General features: G+C 44.1%; 1 protein-coding gene across 4 annotated transcripts in view; it reads right to left on the minus strand.

Moving 5' to 3' along the window:
- Nucleotides 1-6,790: 6,790 nt before the first annotated feature.
- The window catches only part of Nhsl1 (NHS like 1), a 225,211-nt gene continuing 219,555 nt past the window's right edge, over nt 6,791-12,446 (minus strand). For all 4 annotated transcript variants that reach the window (XM_035440376.1, XM_035440375.1, XM_035440374.1 and 1 more), the window contains one exon: nt 6,791-9,305. In XM_035440376.1, the coding sequence (XP_035296267.1) occupies nt 8,579-9,305 (727 nt within the window). In that variant the 3' untranslated portion in view covers nt 6,791-8,578. The remainder of the gene's footprint in view (nt 9,306-12,446) is intronic.

Here is a 12,446-nt window from a genome sequence, read left to right on the forward strand (position 1 = left end):
ATCTGAAAGATACTTAAGAAAGTGCTCAACATCCTTAGCCATCAGGGAAATGCAAATAAAAACAACTCTGAGATACCACCTTGCTCCTATCAGATGGCTAAAATCAAAAACACCAATGACAGTCTATACTGGAGAGGATGTGGAGAAAGGGGAACATTCCTCCACTGCTGGTAGGAGTGCCAACTTGTACAGCCACTTTGGAAATCAGTATGGCAGTTCCTCAGGAAAATGGGAATCAGTCTACCACAAGATCCAGCAATTCCACTCTTAGGCATATACACAAAAGATGCACATTCATATAACAAGGACATCTGTTCCACTATGTTCATAGCAGCATTATTTGTAATAGCCAGAACCTGGAAACAACCTAGATGCCCCTCAACCTGAGGAATGGATGGAGAAAATGTGCTACATTTACACAATGGAATACTACTCAGCAGAAAAAAACAATGGAATCTTGAAACTTGCAGGCAAATGGATGGCACCAGAAGAAACCACCCTGAGTGAGGTAACCCAGTCACAAAAAGACAAACATAGTATGTACTCAACTCATATATGGATTTTAGACATAGAGCAAAGGATAACCAACCTACAATCCACACCGCCAGAGAAGCTAAGAAACAAGGAGGATCCTAAGAGAGACATACATGATCCCCCGGAGAAGGGGAAAGGGACAAGATCTCCGGAGCTAATTGGGAGGAAGGGAGGAGGGGAGAGGAAGTTAGGAGAAAGAAGGGGAGAAGAGGAGGACATGAGGGAGCAGGAAGATTGAGTCGGGGAAAGAATAGAGGAGAGCAAGAAAAGAGATACCATAGTAGAGGGAGCCATTACAGGCTTAAAGATGAATCTGGCACCAGGGAAATGTCCAGAGATCTACAAGGATTATCCCAACTAAGAATCTAAGCAATAGCCAGGTGTTGGTGGCACATGCCTTTAATCCCAGCACTCCGGAGGCAGAGGCAGGAAGATCCCTGTGAGTTCCAGGCCAGCCTGGTCTTCAGAGCCAGTGCCAGGATAGACTCCAAAGCTACACAGAGAAACCTGTCTCAAAAAACAAACAAAAAGAATCTAAGCAATAGTGGAGAGGCTACCTTAAATGCCCTTCCCCAGTAATGAGATTGATGACTACCTTATATGCCATCCAAGAGCCTTCAGCCAGTAGCTGATGGAAGCAGAAGCAGAGACTCAGCTAAACACTGAGCCAAACTCCTAGAATCCAGTTGCAGAGATGGAAGAGTGATGAGCAAAATGGTCAAGACCAGGCTGGAGAAACCCACAGAAACAGCTGACCTCAACAAGGCGGAGTTCATGGATCCCAGACTGATAGCTGGAAAACCAGCATAGGACTGATCTAGGCCCCCTGAAGGTGGTGTTAGTCAGGAGGCCTGGACAATCTATGGGGCCTCTGGTAGTGGATCAGTATTTATCCCTAGTGTACAAATGGCCATTGGGAGCTCATTCCACATAGAGGGATACTCTGTCAGTCTAGACACATGGGGGAGGACCTAGGCCAAATGATATGACAGACTTGAAGATCCCCCATGGAAACCCTCGCCCTCCCTGGGTAGCAGAAAGGGGATGGGATAGGGGATTGGTAGGAGGAGGGAGAGGGAACTGGGTTCAACAAGTAAAACAAGCTTGTTTCTAATTTAAATTTTAAAAAAATAATAAAAAAAGAAAAGATAGCCAAGGTTGTTCCCTGGCCTCCCAATGTACACACACATTCATGCATGCTCTCACACACATATGTGCCTGTTCACATATAAATGAACACAGACAGACTTGAAATGAGCCTGTGAGACAAAGACATGGAAACTTGTGTGGTGGTTATACATCATGGCCAGGGAAAGTCCTTCTGAAGGACAGCAGAGAGAGTGAGAATGATGAGGGGGGGGGAACCTCTTGGGTAGAAGTGGCAGCAGCAAAGGAAGAGGCCATGTTCAGCACCCACACTAAAATGCTGTGCATGCTGCTTGCTGAGTGGGACAGCTAGGCCTCTAGGGCACCGACTCTATGGATAAAGAAAACTGCTGACCTTACAAAGGGCTTTAGGAAACCCAGAGTCTGGGGATTAAAGGGCTTTCTAAAGCTTGTATGGATTGAGTTGTAGTTGAGGAGGTACAGTTACCAGAGCTGGGACAATACTCAGTGGCCTCATTTAGAAGTTGGGTTGCTGATGTGAAGTTGGTATTGACCCTACTTGCCACTTGTCACTGTGACACTTCCTTTCTGAGATGTGGAGTTGTGGCAGAGAATCACCTTCAGATGGGTGAAGGGAGGGACTCAAAACAGGAACACAAGGCAGAAACCATGGAGGAACATTGCTTGGTGGCTGGCTTGCTGCCATTCCTGGCTGGCTCATTCTTGAGCAGCCCAGATTCACCTGCCCAGAGTTAGCGTTTCTCACGGTGGGCTGGGCCTTTATATATCAACTCAACTAGCAATCAAGAAAATGCCCTCACAGGTATGCCCGAAGATCAATCTGATGAAAGCAATTTTTCAGTTGAGGTTCCCTCTTCTCAGGTGTGTCAAGTCGACAACCAAGATTAGCCATCATACCCACTATACACAAGAGCTTAGCCCCTATCCCCAGTGGCTCAAGAAATAAAACCATAAGGACTCGAGGTCGGTTCCAAGAACCACTTTAAAAATGCCAGGTATGGGCTAGGCGTTGGTGGCACACACCTTTAATCCCAGCACTCGGGAGGCAGAGGCAGGCAGATCTCTGTGAGTTCGAGGCCAGCCTGGTCTCCAGAGTGAGTGCCAGGATAGGCTCCAAAGCTACACAGAGAAACCCTGTCTCGAAAAAACAAAACAAAACAAAAAAAAACAACAACAACAAAAATGCCAGGTACAATGCTTCGCCCTTGGAATCCTACTGATGAGGAAGTGGATTCAAGGAGATCGCTGGGGCTTGGTTTGCTGTCCTAGCCTACTTCACCAGTTTCAGGCCAATAGGAGTCACTGCCCCCAAAGTTAAGGGGACAATATCTGAAGAATAACACCTGAGGTGGGCTTCTGGGTTCCACATGCATATACACACATGTATCCACACACATGAATATGCAGATGCATACAGAAAATCAACTATTACAAGTCCTTCACCCATACAGCCAAGCACAAAACTCTGAAGGTCAAGTGTGAACTCAGATGGTAAAACTAACTAAAAACCAGCCAATGTCCAACCAGACCAGGTCTGTGATGCCTAGACAGAATCAAATGTAGTGATGCCTAGACAGAATCAAATGTAGGAGTCTGAAACACAATGAGGACAGGCTGATAGCCTCCCCACCCCCACCCCCGCCCCAACACACACACACACTTTTTTTTTTTTTAAAGACCAGGTCTCTAACCCAGGCTGGTCTTGAATTCCTTGTTTTTATTACTTTTCTGATGTCGTGATAAAGCACCATGACCAAAAGCAACTCACAGAAGAAAGGGTTCATCCGGGCTTACCTTTCCAGAAGATTAAGACGCCAAGTATGGCAACAAGGGACAGGCGGTGAGAATTCACCTCTTCAAAAAGCAGGAAGCAGAGTGAACTGCAAGTGTCAAAGCCTGCCTCCAGTGGCATACCTCTTCCAGCAAGGCTCCTAAACCTCCCCGAAAAGCACCGCTAACCGGGGACCTAAATCTATACATACTGAATAGGACCTTGACTTTCTGATCCTCTGATCTCCGCCTCCCATGTGCAGAGATGTCAGGCAGGCCTGCACCACTGTTGTAGGAAGCTATCCTCTGAGCCAAACAGCTGACATCTTCAGGCGTCCAACGCGGCCTGCTTACCAGATATCGTTACTACTGGGCCTGTCGAACTGTTGATGTTCCCTCTTGGAAGGAAGGGATGGGAAGGGTCACTACCCTCACCTGACTAGCCAGCACTCCCAACCAGTTATATTCAATTCGGCCCTAATTGCTTGCTGCATGAGTCTCTGGGAGGGGCTAGAACATGTGGGTGGGGAAATATGAGGGGCGGGGCTTTCATGGGGAAGTGAAGTCATCATCCCAGCAAGGTGTACACTTTCCAGAGTGGATCCTGCCTGTAAGTAAGCCTAAAAAACGCATTGGCTCTACTGGGTAAATGTTGGTGAAATCATACCCCAGGTTGTTGTTGGAACCTCAGGAGGAGGAGTAGACCTTGTGGTTTCCCATGGGAAGAAATCTTGGCAACAGCTAACGCACCTAGTTTATGAGGTTCTAGGGCTCAAATCTAAGCAAGGATTCTAGCAGCTGACCTACATCCTCCCTACCCACACAATTTTCATTCCTAGAAGACTGTGAATATCTTGAGCCTGCAGGGAGACCACTGCCAGTTATTAAAATAGAGAAGTACCTGACCCTCCTTCCTCTGCCCTGGCATAAGGAAGGGCAGTGTGAAGTTCTTTCCTCCAAAGAGTAATAGGTGCATCCCAAAATCTGACCCCCTTCTCTTGGCTTCCAGGATTGTAACCACAATTTGCTTTCTTTGGGGGGGGGGGGTTAGAGGCAAGGTTTCTCTGTGGCTTTGGAGGCTGTCCTGGAACTAGCTCTTGTAGACCAGGCTGGTCTCAAACTCAGAGATCCACCTGCCTCTGGAATAAATGGCTATGTGCCAAAGATGCTGCAAAGCTTGGCTACCATGTTCAGACTGAAGAACTGGTAAGTAGCTCAATATGTAATTTACAGATCCTGGAATTGGAAGGAGCTTGTGACCCCACTAAGCCAGAATAGAGGTAAGACATGCTAAGACATCAGATAAAGTCCCCAAGTGAATGTCGTCATAGTAGAGAGGTTACTTAGTTGAAAAGCTTCTTTGGAAGTGACAGATGTAAAGGAATTAGCTTCCTGGGTTTGGTAGATCCTGTGGTACTGGAGGTATCTTTGGTAAAGAAAAAACACACGGGCTGGAGAGATGGCTCTGCAGTTAAGAGAGCTGGCTGCTCTTCCAGGGGTCCTGAGTTCAAGCCCCAGCAAGCACATGGTAGCTTATAACCATCTATAGTGGGATCTGATGCCCTCTTCTGGCAAGAAGTTATATATGCAGATAGAGTAATCCTATACATAAATTTTAAAAATTAAAAAAGGCAAGAAAACAACACACAACAGACCACTAGCAGTGTGTAGTGAGTGTGAAATCAGATGGGAGGAAGGTGGCTCTGCTGGTGAAGCACTCGATACTCAAGCATGAGAGTCCAGATTCAGAGCCCTGGTACCCGTGTAGGGCACTGTGTACCATAATCCCAGGACTGGGGACATAGAAACAAGCAGATCCCTGGTGCTCACTGGCCAGACAGCTTTGCCTAATCAAGTTCCAGGTTCAAAGAGAGACCCTGTCTCAAAAGATAAGATGGAGAGCAACTGAAGACTGAAGACATTCAATATCAAACCTCTGTCCTCCACATCCATGCAGATTTGACTATGTGGGGCTCTCTCTCTCTCTCTCTCTCTCTCTCTCTCTCTCTCTCTCTCTCTCTTCTTTCTGTCTCTCAATGGAAGAACTATGTGCATGTTCCTGGGGTCCTAAAAGCAAGTTATGCTAACAATAAGACTGAATTAATAGCTTCTGGAATACTATAGGATGCTGGGGGAGATGGAAACATGGGACAGTAAATGGTATTGTGCCCCAAACTGTTGTTACTTAGATCCTATAAGAATTGCTGCATTATAAAGTTGGCAGAGCAAGCCACATCCATTATAAGATGCAGGTGATGGAACCTCACTGATATAAACATTTATTTGCATGTAGGCTGAGAAAAAGTTCATGTGCAAACAATGAAATCTATCTAGTATGTCATCTGATTGCCAGGATCCTAGCTACAGAGTGCAGGGTATCACCAGTGGGTGGAGATAATGTAGACACCGAAATGCCCCCTTTTCTTTCCTTGTGGTTTTAATTCCTCAAATGAACAGTTACAAAACTAATACGAGTTTCACTCACAAAAAGCAAGCCCACCCCATCCTTTTTGCAGATGTTTTTTGATCTGTAGTTAGTTGACTTCCTAGATACAGAACTCATGGATCCCGAGAGCGTGTGTGTGTGTGTGTGTGTGTGTGTGTGTGTGTGTGTGTGTGTGTGTGTGTGTGTGTGTGTGTGTGTTCATTCTTGCCCCTACATGAAAGGTGACCAATTTCAATTAAAAACCCTCAGAGGATAGCAAGGGACCCAAAGTTAAGACTCTTTCCAACACACAGACCAAATATTCACTAATTCTTAGAAAAATGAAGTAGAAACTTAGCCCTGGTACCTCTCTAGCTCTCCAGCATGAGGAGAGCCATCCACTTGGCTCTCACAAAGCCTGAAATATGACCTAACCCACACACAGAAGTAGTCCTCAAGCCAGAAAAGCAGCAACACCGAGGATATGCAGTGAGTCTAGATTCTTCTTTCCCTGTATATTACTCACATCTATGAAATCACCTCACTCCACAAACCACACCAACTAAACTGGTCCATCCATCACTCACACTTTAGAATGTTATCTTCTAAAGTGGTTTTCATATGCCTTTAGAGGCACTGCCCAATGCCTCTGCTGTTCTGTCTCCTTTCTGCCTCCACCCAGCACCAGCTGGGTCTCACTGCTTTTCACTTCATGTCCAGTAAACATACTCAATGATTCTGTATTAGTAGAATAGTTCCATAGAAAGTAGGAATAAAACCGCCCAAGGCTAATGGGAGGTGGAGAGAAGTAGGAAGAGATGGGGTATGAGGAAAAAATATGTTTGACATACAATAGATACTTCTTTGAAAACTTAAGAAACTTTTTTTTTTACTTAAGAAACTTTAAATGCACATACAAACAAGTTTCAAATACTGACTTTACAATTGTTTTATTCAAAGCAAACTTAAAAACCTAATAAATATCTTTAAAATGGGGATTTTAAATCATTTTATAATTAGTTCTAGTGCTCCTCATCTTGCCCTCAAACAAATATTGATATATTAATTTCAAGATTTCTGATAGCCACATACATTCTAATTTTTTTAGGTATGCAAAACTCAATATGACCTTCCTAAGATTTACAAAAAATGATCTGTGTGCCCCCATGTAGTTGAAAATTAACCCAAAGGATTAAAAGAAAAAAATCCCTGTGGCCACATGTCAAGTCATCATTTGTGGTTGTCAATGGCAAACCACAGTGGCTTTAAAAGTTCGATGTAATCATTGGGAGAAAAATGAAGAGTGTGGTTTGTTCTGGGCATACGAGACCTGGAAGGAAGCAAGGGGCACAAATTGTTACAGTAAAACAAACACTTTGCACACTCTCATCCCAATTCTAAAACATGCTGGAATTCTAATGGGAAGAACCCAGAAGGGACTCAGCAACTCAACTCATAAACAAATACAAAAACCACACAAATCAAATGGTGCAAAAAAAAAAATCTTTTTAATCTAAAAACTCATTTCCCAGGGCTAATTAATAGCCAAGCCCTACCAATTTTATCAGTTTCTTCCACTAACAAGAGTCAGCATTTTCTTGAAAGTGAGATACTATATAATAGATTTTGGTAAACCTTCTAAGTAAGGACATGATGCTGCAAGCAGTTCAGGGGGTGGGGGAATAGCTGTATTATTTTTCTTTGGTATAACCAAAAGGAGATCCAAGAGTTAGCAATGTCGACATTTCAAGTGACAAGCTGTCACACGGAAGTTTACACTCTGGTTTGAAAACAAAAGAACTCTTTTGAAAGGAAAAGCTTCACCCACCCACAGTTCTACAGTGCACGTTTTCTGATTTAATTCTGAAAATATTTTATTTAATAAACAGGAAACAATCCAGCAGCATCACCCATTCCCCTCTCCTCATGAGACCCTGCTCTTCTTGCCTCTCTCTTCCCTCGTTCTACTACACCATCACCTCAGCAACCATAGCATCACCTCCGTTGGAGAAGGGCTTGGTTGCAACTCTAGGGAATTCATGTTTTAAAAAAGAAAAAAAAAAAAAAAACCCACCCACGCTTCCAACATCAGGCTAGAAGTGTGAGTGGTAGGCACAGGACATAGTCTCCACACTTCCACTTGGGTTATTTTTACAAAAGAAGGAGGAAGCAGCATCAGCAGAGCCCCTCCCCCACAAAGTACCTGAACCAATGAGTTGCTTAGCCATTTCCCAGTCTCTTCAGGGTTTCCATGTTGTGTCTTGAGCTATAGCACATGCACACATGGCGGTGTTCCATGGTTAGGATCAGCCCCGCTGCCTCTTAGCTTACTGAACTTACTCATTCCCATACCCATAATGCATTGAAAGCAGTTACCACCACGGTCCAGAAGTCTTCATGACTCTATCTACCTTAACTCTGACTTCTCCTATTTCTATACACAATGTTAGTGTGTGTATGTGTTAGAATAAAGTGTTCAAAATGCACACATATACACACACCTGGCATTTTTGGGAAAAACAAACAAGCAAACAAACAAACAAAAATCTTCCCCAGGAAGCACTTTCAGAAGTTGAAGCTTCTACTTGCTTTTAAGCCACATGGCGAGTGAGTCCTAAGTGACCTGCAAGGCTGAGACCTCCCCATCACCAATGCTGAGTGGGGTCCCCACAAGCCAGGAAAAGGCCACATAGACTTCCGAGTGATGCATTCCCTCCAACCTCACTCAAGAGAGGCAGGTTCTGACCCTAACTCTTCACTACCCCCACAGTGCTCCGAGAGACCTTTGCCCTCTGCCCTTCCCATGCCATCCACAGAAGTGGGCTCCTCCCTACACAGCAGGCTGTCTGGGTCCACTTTTTTCCCCTCCAGCCTGTCCAGAGAGCATCCCCTGGCAGAGTCCGGGGCCCTGTGTGTTTTGTTGTCCGCTGGCTCAGCAGGCTCTCCCTCTCCCTCGGAGATGACAGTCATCGGGCTGCTCTGGATGCGGTTCCGCATGCTGTACCTGCTGCTGGCCGCAGAGGGTGGCGTCCGGCTACGGCTGTACCGTGGGCCTGAAAAGGACAGACTCCGAGGCATCAAGCCTTCGTTCTTGGCCCACTCCTCCTGGGCCCTCCTGTTCTTGTTGGGGGAGCAGCTGGACGGGCTGTCCGGGACGTCTGGTGAAGGCTCCGACCTGGATCTCTGGAATCGAGGATCCGTGGACTTGAGCATCTCTGCTGCGGACATGCGAGCGCTGGTGTCCGAGCGACTGCCCTTCTTTAGCAGCAGAGCTTTGAAGTTGTCACTGCTGGTAGCACTCTTTTTCATGCTTCTCTGAATAGAACCTACTTGCTTTGGAGAGGCCAGGCTAGGTGCTGCACCCGTGGGTGTCACTGGCGGGGAGGGAGAGTGGTTTCGGGTGTGATCGTCTTCTGAGTCTTTGCGGCCGAGGACTTTCCTTTTGGATCTAAATTAAAAACAAAATTGAGATAAACGTCACTCCTCAGCAACCCTTACTGCAATCACCTGTCATCCTCCTGTCACCTTAGTGAACAGACTCTCTCTCTCTCTCTCTCTCTCTCTCTCTCTCTCTCTCTCTCTCTCTCTCTCTCTCCAAACATTAAAGATGAGCCCAAGAACTTCACTTCTCTGATGTTATTTACTATTGAAGTCAAGGCACCAGAAGTCCCTTCCCCTCATGGCAGCAGAATGTGCCTAAAGTACCTTTGTTTAACAGTTCTGCATGATGGTTACCAAGAGCAAGGAATGAAAGAAGAGTTTCAAATTTATGGAGCTGGAAAAGAGCTTAGAAGGGGTCTTGTCTAATTGTGTATTTAAAAGGGGAATCTAGACTATGATCCCCCCCCACACACACAGACATACTTAGCACAACTCAGTCTTGATGGACCTTCTTGCCATGTACTTACACATCTATATCGCTGAACACTGGCTACCCACCAGAGCAACTCTGCCTTCTCAATCTTCCAGACACTAATCTGTGCTATTATGTTTTGACTTGCTTTTAAATTGTCGGAGTGTGCTGAGGCACAAAACGTCACAATCATGCTCTTTGAAATTTAGAGCCTTTAATTGTAGATATTGAACTAAAAGAGATGGCAAGGTTTACAAAAACAAAAACAAACAAACAAACAAACAAAAACACTGTTGTTTCTCAGGGAGCAGCTGCCTCCAACAAAATGAGTTAAATTTAAATTTCTGATGTCTCTGCATAGTGTGGTGTGTGTGTGTGTGTGTGTGTGTGTGTGTGTGTGTGTGTGTGTGTGCATTTCTAAAGATGATAGCTCTAACAGGCATTTAAATAGTTAACACTGGATTAAAGTCTAATTGCTTCAACAAATATAAAAATTTCACACCTCAACTGGTGTTCTACACTTTCCATCTGGCTTTAAATCTGAAGGGAGTTAATTTGCATGATAACACTTAAAAGCTGTGCTTCAACTTGGATAGTCTTTAAATGACATTATGAATTTAGGTGCTGAACGTTGTGAACATAACATTCTAAGTGCCCCAGGCTTCAGATGGACTTTGATTACATCTGCTAATTCAGTATTAATACTGACAACAGAAATTAGCATATAACTGAGTTCTGTCTTTTCAATCTACTCCTAAGGCTGCTTGGCCTGTAATTCTCCCATGTGTGCAGGGAATGTTACAAACTGGCTGATTTCTATATCTGTAATAGATGGCACTGTCCCTGTAGCAGAAACCACACATTCTCCAGAGCCTTCTGAAGGCTGCCAAAATAAAATATAGAAGAGACCTCTGGAATATTTTTAGGAAAAAATCTGCAGTGATTTGGCTCCACAACAGTTGGATTTCCTTGAGACCGAGTATTTAGTACACACAGCAACTTGGCAACACACATCCCTGTGGCTTGTGATTATAAATACAGATTCCCATATATTTAGAAACTCAGTGCATTCCGTCCTAAATGAAAGACATTAGGTCTCAGAATTTCCTAACAGTTAAGTTCCAATTGGTTTCATTTAATTCAGAAAATATTTATTGAGGGCTTATTATGTGTCCAATATGGCCACAGTTAGAAACATCCGAGTAAACCTCTACAAACATCACTTAATTTGCTTTCAAGAGATGAATTTCTCATTTCCCTGTTTTGAGAAAGAACCAGGTAACTAGTTCCCTTTTATTTCTAATGAGATCAAAGAAACCAGAGAAGCAACAGAAAAGGGGCTGGTCTTTAGGGTCTTTTAGACCAAAACTACAATTAAGAGGCAAAAACAAAGCAAAGACAAGCTAAAGACATACACATAATTCTTTGTCAACTCAACTTGGTAACTCAAATCCCAGTTCACTTCCCCCACATTAGATAGTTCTGTGTTGCACAGAGTTCTAGTGGAGGGTGGGACTTTCTTCTTCTGAATACAACAACCTTTTCACTTTAAACTCTAAGAATCCAGGAGCTGTGATGGCACGGGCTATTTATACAGAGAATCAAATGATTCTATAGGGTACTTGGTCCCAGAAGGAAAATAAGGGACCATCACTCAGGTCAAAACGAAGTCTTGACAGCATAGATTTGAAACCTAAGCAGCAAGAACATTTCTTTACACAGCGTTAAAATGTTTGTACATATCTGAATCTTATCATTTTCTACTTTGATGCCACTGTGGAGAGACTCGGATGTATACAGCCAAGCAATGTAATAAATAAGGCTACAGTGTGCAATCAGTTACTCTCATGGGTAACCATCTAAACACAGCTCCTTTGAAAAACCTGCTGGCTGTACTTCTATAAAAAAGACAGCAGGTGGCGCCAGGGGTATATGGTAACAAAGTGTGCTTTTTTGCTCCTGCAAAAGAGACTAGAGACTTTGAGACCACTAGAGACTTTGGAGACAGTGCTCAACTCTGCATCAGGACCAGCAAAGCTCTGGAATATGGAAGAAGCAAGTGGAAAGGATGTTAGATCTAGATGTGGTGGACAACTTTAAGGAAATGGCATTTTCCAGACACAACACGACAGACCTACAAATGAACTCAGTCTATATAAAAAAGGTAGACAAAATCCCAGCACAAAAGAGGGAAACTGGGCACAATGTCACACCCCTCATCAAGAAGCTATTCACAAATGATAGCTGCTTCAAGAGGAAAAGTCAGATTCCTTCAATGTAGCCACACTAGGTATATCAACCATATTCCAGGGCAGCTCAAGTGTAGCTAGCTGATCTACACAAATTGAACCCCATGGTTTCTAGTGGCTTTAAAAGGAAAAGAATTTTCTGAGAGAGAGAAAGAGAGAGGGGGGGGGAAAGAGAGAGAAAATTTGAAATGACTGGGGGCAGATATGGGAGTAATTGGAGGACAAAAGAAAAAAAAGAAACATATACTCTTGATGAAACATTGAAAGAGCCAAAAAAAAAAAGCAGTATGAAATTATGGATTTTCTAAAAAACAAACAAAATGATAAAGAAATCAACTAAAGCATTCTTAGGAAAATGGCTCTATAGGGCTAGTCTATGTACCCTAAGTCCACAGAAGGCAGCCTTCCTCACCCTAGGGCGGGATCCAAATCTTGTAAACACTGGGTCACATGACTGACACACTAGGTGTCTTGCCAGCCACAGCTG

Source organism: Cricetulus griseus, chromosome 2 (assembly GCF_003668045.3).
Source record: "Cricetulus griseus strain 17A/GY chromosome 2, alternate assembly CriGri-PICRH-1.0, whole genome shotgun sequence".
Lineage (NCBI taxonomy): Eukaryota > Metazoa > Chordata > Mammalia > Rodentia > Cricetidae > Cricetulus > Cricetulus griseus.